Below are 7369 nucleotides of genomic sequence, written 5' to 3'. Positions count from 1 at the left end.
CACGCTGACAGCTCCCCGTCTCCCTACACCCTCCTCTTGGCCCGGGCGTTTCCTCTGACCTCACGGCCGCCGCGCCACGCCGCGCCATGGACGAAAGACCCCGACGCCCGGCGTCTTGCCCGTTGCCCAACGGAGCGAGAAAACGTCGCGACCGAGGAAGAGGGCCAGGGGGGTGGCGTTCCTGCATGGCATACCGGAAGCGTGGCGTGGCTGCACAGAAGGTTGGGGGGTGGGGGGAACCACGGATTGCAAGGTGAATCCATGGGGCGCTCAGGCGTTTCGGTGGGACACCTCGTTGGGTCCTTTCTCGCCACCGTCGCCTGCGGGAGGCTCCCAGCTCCCAGCTCCTGGCGGAGGCTGACCGGGTTCCCGGGGCGCTGATTCATGTGAGTGACGTCTGCGGGGGTCTAGGGTGGGCAGGTTGCGATCGTGGGGTCTCCCCTTCCCTAACCAGCCCTCGGGAGGTGAGAGCTGGCCTGCGGGTACCAATGGGAAGCCTGCTCTCAGACGCACCCATCTGGGCGGGAGGAAGTAGGGAAGAGCCGGGGGCGTTTTGAAGGAGCCAAGTTTGAGAAATGGGATGCGGGGGTCGAGGGAAGCGATGCTTTCGTGTATTCACAACATGTTTATTTTAGTGCGCGCTTGTATGTGTCAAAGGACTGTGATGGTGACGTGTGTGGGGGGGGGGAAGGGACAGGAATTCATTCATTTATTGAGCGCCCACTATGTTCCAGCTCTGGGAACAGAGCAATAAACAAAACAGACCAAAATTCATGCCTCCCCGGCTTAACATTCTATCGAGGAGGACAAGGGCTAGACAAAGTTACGAAAAACACACCATATTTTAGGTTGTAATGATCGCTAAAGAGCAAAATAAAGCCGAGAAGGAAGATAAAGATTGAAATTTTAGTGTGGCCAGGGAAGGTCTCACTGAAAAAGTGACTATCCTACAGCAGAAGAGCGGACAGAGGTGAGAGGATTAACAATACAGAAATCTTGGCGACGTGCAGCCAGGCAGAGCGACCGGCCATTGCTAACGCAGTGAAGCAGAAACTCGCCTGAACAGCAAACATCTTGTGGGTCAGAGTTGAGTGAAGTTGTTAAAGCTGGAGACAAAAGTCAGGGAAAGCAGGAGCAGGTCCTTGAAGGATCTTGAGGGCATCTAAGCCATGGGCAGGTTTGGAGTGCTAGAATCTGACTTCATTTTTATTTCCTTTTTTTAAGTATTTTTATTGATTTCAGAGAGGGAGAGGAAGAGAAAGATAGAAACATCAACGATGAGAGAGAATCACTGATAGGCTGCCTCCTGCACACCCCCAACTGGGGATGGAGACCGCAATCCGGGCCTGTGCTCTTGACTGGACTCAAACTGGGGACCCTTCAGTCCTCAGGCTGAAGCTCTATCCACTGAGCCAAACCAGCTAGGGCCTGACTTCATTTTTAAAAAGATCTCACTGGCTGCTGTCATCAGATAGACTGACGCGGGGGCAGGATGGAGGAAAGATGGTTAGGAGGCCTTTGCAGCAATCCAGAGCAGACATGATGGTGGCTTGAGGCGGGCTGGTAAGAAATAGCCAATCATATTCTTAGTGTTTGTATTGCTTTCAGAGAGGAAACGGGGAGGGAGAGAAAGATAGAAACATCAATGATGAGAGAATCATTGTCAGCTGCCTCTTGTTCACTCCCTGCTGGGCATCCAGCCCAAAACCCAGCCAGGCATATATATCCTGACCTGTAAATGAACCATGACCTGGTTCATAAGTCCATGCTCAACCCCAAGCCACACTTGCTGGGCATATTCTTAGTGTTTTTAATTTTGATATGTAAGAGTATTAATGAGTGGTGAGTTAATTTTTTTTTAAATTAGACTTGGGAAAGACTTTTTAAAAATGAATTGTAGTCTGTCACAGAGTGGCAGTCTGAAGGCAGTGTTGGTCTGACCCCTCTCAGGACCCCGGGGTAGGCCCCACCCCAGCCTCTCTTGTCTAACTTCCTACCTAACAGTTCTATTCCAGGTCAGGGCACATACCCAGGTTGTGATTCCTTCCCTGCTGACCCTGGGGCAGCCATTGATGTGTCTCACTTCCTCCATTTCCCTTTCTCCCTCTGGAATCCATGAAAAACATATTCTCGAATGTGGATTTTATAAATAATAATAAAAGAGGTCTTTCAATAAATGATACAGATCTGACTAAGTGATAAGAAAACATTGAGTTATCAGCAGTGGCCTTTTTTGTTTACATAAAATAATAGGGCATCCTGTTATTGGAGCCATTTTGCAATTGACAGTATCTTAGATTTGATGAAATGTGGTAAAGTATCTGAGATTATAAGTGTTTACCTAATTGTAATTCTGAAACAGTAGAATCGGATGTTTTTGGGAAGCAGAGATACAATTTTAAATACCTTTAGAGATCCTATACTATAAGGTAAAATTTAAAATCTGAACTTAAAACTTCCATTTCAAAACAATAGCTTACTTGTTTATATTTAGTTCCTAACATAGAGAGCCTGAGGCAGGGGATTATTTAAAAGAAATGACTGGCAATTTAGAATTAGAGTGGGGAAGACTACTGAGGAGATTGCTGAGGTAAAGGGAAGTCATTCAGAAACGATAAAAATTTCAGGAATAATCTTTTATATGTGTGTTTTAATGATTAGGATGCAGGCTAAATTCATATATTTGGTAAAATCAGCTTCAACTTTTACCAAGTTTTTATTAGAACATCTTACCACAGCTTCTTAGGTTTGATAAAATGTGATTGTTATGATTGGGGTTCCCAGCTGGGACCTCAGTTTTTCTCTTCCATGCAGAAAAGATTTAAGGTCAATGAAAATGAAAGTAAAATAAAGTGGGATTTATTGAAGATACACTGCAATTGAGAGAGATAGTGGCAAAAAGATGTTATCAGGGACAGGAGGAGATGAGGAGACCTGGGTTCTTGTCTTCTTGAGAAAAAATTTCAATCAAGAGACAAAGTGTAGAAAAGCAAGCAAGCATTTATTGACCACAGCAAAAATATACGTAGGACAGTGAAACAAGGAAGGGCATAGGAGAAGCAACAGGAGAGCCGAGGCCGGGCTGCTTTGGCTCTCTGGGAAGTCAGACAATAGGGGCCTCGGAGACAGGATCAGGGTGCACACCAGAATGAGCTGCTGCTGCCCACTGCTCCCCTGGTTGCACGTCTCTGGGGGCCCCTTAGAAGTAAGGGGATACTTTCCAGGCTTGGGGGGAGCAAGGTAAGGAGAAGGGAAAGGGAATCGCATGGGGGTGCTCTCTGGTGGGCCTTTAATTTTCTGGGGCTTTAAAGGCTGGGCATTTAGGGGAGGTCTTAGGGGCAGATCAATAGAATATTCACTAACTTTATGCTGATGTATCAAAATGAGATTTATTCTCCCATCCAAGTACTAACCAGGCCCGACCCTGCTTAGCTTCCGAGATCAGATGAGATCGGGCACGTTCAGGGTGGTATGGCCGTAGACAGAGATTTATTCTCAATCTGCCTGTCCTTTTTCTCTCTCTAAATGTTTTGTATTTGTAATTACTGTGCATGTAAATAAAGATATCTATTTTAATCTCATAATCTTTTTCTTTTATTTTAGCATAGACTAAGCCAGCATTCCCAAACAGTTTTAGAGAATACTAATTTGAATAAATATTAATGTATGTTCTTAGGTAGGGATTCCATAGTTAAATCCATTGAGAAATGATTCACAATTATATCCTTTAGGGAAACTATAGCTTGGGCATTAAAAAAAGTAACTCCAGAATCAGACAGACCTAAGTTTCAGTTCTCATTTACTAACTAGCCACATGACCAGGGGCAAATTAATTTTAATTAAACTTAAAGCTTTCTTTCCGTATAATGGAGATAATTACAGTATTTGTAGGTGGTCTATGAAAACACTTAGCAAGCTCATAATAAATACTCCACAAATGTTACCTGTTATTATTATTATTAACATTATCACCTGTGAGAAAGCCTTGCATATTAGCATATTCAAAGCCACAAGGAGCCCTAGCCAGTTTGGCTCAGTAGATAGAATGTTGGCCTGTGCACTGAAGGGTTCTGGGTTCAATTCCAGTCAAAGCCATGCACCTCGTTGCAGGCTCAATCCCAGGCCCTGGTTAGGGCTTGCACAGGAGACAACCAATCTATGTGTCTCTTATATCCATGTTTCTCAAGAATATGTTTAAATTTTCTGTCTACTATAAACTGAGCACATAGCTCAAAATCAGGGACTATAAGTAAAATTAAGGTTGTGAACTTTATTTTTAGTGATTTGGCAGGTAACATAAATGGAAGACAACAGGGAGTGGTAAAGTCTGTTTTGCCTTGCTTAAAAGCATTTCCTTTCAGTTACAGACACTGTTAACCCTGGAATACAAAGGCAACCCTGATCTGTGTGGTGATAGTTGTAATCCCAGCAGGCCAGTGATCAGCAACAAAGTCTGAAGAACGTTAAGTACAGGTCAAAGAGGAGCCCTGAAATAGATGCCAAGGAAGTAGGTGAAATCAGGTGATAAGTATCCTTCATTTTCGAAGTTAAGAAAATGAAGGGCAAAAAAAATAAGGGAAGCATAGATACATAAATTTTTCAAAAAAAAAATCAATGGATAAAATATCCTTAAGTAAAGCTTAACAAAAATAAATAGATTCGTACATACATTCTTCTATATAATAAAAGCCTAATATACAAATTGTCCCCTCCACCGGGAGTACGGCCGCTCACTATGACGTGCGCAGACCACCAGAGGGTAGCGCGGAACATGGCGGGTGTCAGTGATGTGGCGCTGACAGCAGGCGGCAGTGGAGGTGCTGCCGGCCCTGATGGGCCCTGACGAGAGCAGGACCACAGTGGAGCAGGTCAGTGGGTGATGCCAGGCCAAGGCAGGTGCAAGCAGGGCCTGATCGCCCCGCAGATGGCGACCAACGGCAGTGGCGGGGGGCAGGGCACTGAGGGAGCCGGGTGAGGACCCATTGACTCAGGTGGAGGGGAGTGCCCTGGGGCCCAGGTGCTGCCCAGGGCCCAGAGGTCAGCTGGGACCTGCCCTTCCATGCCAGACACTCACGCTTTGATCGCCGGCCAGGCCTAGGGACCTCACCTGTGCACGAATTTCGTGCACCAGGCCTCTAGTAGTAAATAAAAGAACTGGTACATAACAGTTCTCAGCTCCAGCTCAAGACAAAGCAATCCAGAATAAACCATACATACCAATTAGACAAAGGTACACAACTGGCCATAAACACCGAGAAAAAAATTGTTTTATGAGAATGATGTATGCTGTTCTGATTTAACGGAAGGGGAAAAAAAATTCACTGAATTATTTCTGCCCAATTTTGCTAAGATCCTAAAACAACTCTAAAAAATAGTGTATTAAAAAAATTTCAACAAAACATAAATTTTAGAGCACCTGAATTTGAAATTTGAGAATACTCTGCATTCTGACTACTAATGAACAGTCCTCATTTCGTTATGCAATAATTAATAATTTTCCTAGTCTCCATAAATCATGCTATATAACATAGTAATATATTAGGTTACGTTATTTTTTAATTTCTCACCCAAAGATATTTCTTCCATTGATTTTTTTAGAGAATGGAAGGGAGAGAAGGGGGGCGGGGAGAGACACATTCATTGATTGCCTCCTGCATGCGCCCCACCCCTCCCCCAGGAGGCTGGGGATTGAACCTGCAATTGCGGTACATGCCCTTGACTGGGAATCGAACCCAAGACGCTATGGTCCTCAGGCCATCACTCTAACCACTGAGAAAAACCAGCCAGGGCATATTAGGTTACTTTCAGCTGCCACTATATCAACAATACTACACAAAAGCCCCATTAAAAGAGTATCTTAGGACAATAATTTCTCTGGCAATAATCAAGTTTTGGGGGCAAAATATAATTCTATATAATAAAGAGCTGATATGCAAATGGTCATCACGCCCTCATGCCGTAACGGCTCTGACACTCAACACTGGGGAGAGAGGAATGTGGACCAGCCAGGCACAAGTGAGCTTGCAAGAGAGGAATGGGATCCAGCCAGGCACAAATGAGCTCGTGAGAGAAGAATGGGGACCAGCCAGGCTGCGGTCCGGGAGGGGGACAAGCCACAAGCCCCGTGGTCCTGGGTGCCAGCGCCTGCGCCTGCAGCCTGGGAGAGGGACAAGCCGCCCGCCCCATGGTCCCAGGTGCCAGCGGCTGGGGCTGCGGCCCGGGAGAGGGACAAGCTGCCTGCCCCGCTGTCTTGTGCACCAGCGGCTGAGGCTGTGGCCCGGGAGAGGGACAAGCTGCATGCCCCGCTGTCTTGTGCACCAGCAGCTGAGGCTGCAGCCTGGGAGAGGGACAAGCCCCGCAGTCCTGAGCTCCAGCGGCTGTCCCTGCGCCTGTGGCCCGGGAAAGGGACAGTCCACACGCCCCACAGTCACTGTGGTCCTGTGCACCAGTGGCTGCACCTGCGGACCAAGATAAGGACAAGCCGCCCGCCCCGCAGTCCCAGTAGCCAGTGCCTGCGGCTGGAGCCTGGGAGAGGGATACGCCACCTGCCCCACCATTCCAGGCGCCTGTGGCCTGGGCAAAGCTGCCCACCAACGGTCCCCTGCGGCTGTGGCTAGCCAGAAGGAGGGAAGCCCGGGTCCCGGGTGTCTGTGACAGGCTGGAGGAGGGAATCCTGGGTCCCAGGTGTGGGGTGAGGCAGAGGCGGTTAGGGGCGATGAGGCCAGCAGGGGAGCAGTTAGGGGCGATGAGGCCAGCAGGGGAGCAGTTAGGGGCGATCAGGTCAGCAGGGGAGCAATTAGGGGCAATCAGGCAGGCTGGCAGAGGTGGTTAGGGGCGACCAGGCAGGCAGGCAGAGAGGTTAGGGGTGATCAGGCAGGCAGGCAGGCGAGTGGTTAGGAGCCTGTGGTCCTGGATTGCGAGAGGCAGTCGGACATCCTCCAAGGGGTCCTGTTTTGGAGAGGTTGCAGGCCGGGCTGATGGCCCCCCGACCCCCTGTGCATGAATTTCTTGCACTGGGCCTCTATTTTAAGAATCTACACTAATAAAAGAGAAACATGGTAATTAGCATACGACCGCTACCCTTCCCATTGGCTAATCAGCATATCCTTATGCAAATTAACTGTCAGCCAAGATGGCGGCCGGCAGCCAGGCACTGAAGCGAGCACGAGGCTTGCTTGCTCCAGTGACTGCGGACTCCAACGTTCCCCGTCTAACTTGCCGGCCTCTCAGCTGCAACTCTAAGCAACTATGTACTATGTTGCAAATAAGAAGCTAAACAAAACCCCAGAAAACAGCTTTCATTCAGCCGGGCTTCAGCCGGACTGCAACATTGTATAGATGTTTTCAGCAGCGAGGCCTCAGAGCTAAA

General features: G+C 47.9%; 1 protein-coding gene across 1 annotated transcript in view; it reads left to right on the top strand.

The window, feature by feature from the left end:
- Positions 1-280: 280 nt before the first annotated feature.
- Positions 281-7369, top strand: part of AIMP1 (aminoacyl tRNA synthetase complex-interacting multifunctional protein 1) — a 32442-nt gene continuing 25353 nt past the window's right edge. The window contains exon 1 of the mRNA XM_005872426.2: positions 281-386. Within this exon, the coding sequence (XP_005872488.1) occupies positions 385-386 (2 nt within the window). The 5' untranslated portion in view covers positions 281-384. The remainder of the gene's footprint in view (positions 387-7369) is intronic.

This window comes from Myotis brandtii, unplaced genomic scaffold, assembly GCF_000412655.1.
Source record: "Myotis brandtii unplaced genomic scaffold, ASM41265v1 scaffold38, whole genome shotgun sequence".
Lineage (NCBI taxonomy): Eukaryota > Metazoa > Chordata > Mammalia > Chiroptera > Vespertilionidae > Myotis > Myotis brandtii.
This window is presented reverse-complemented; position numbering and strand designations above follow the sequence as displayed.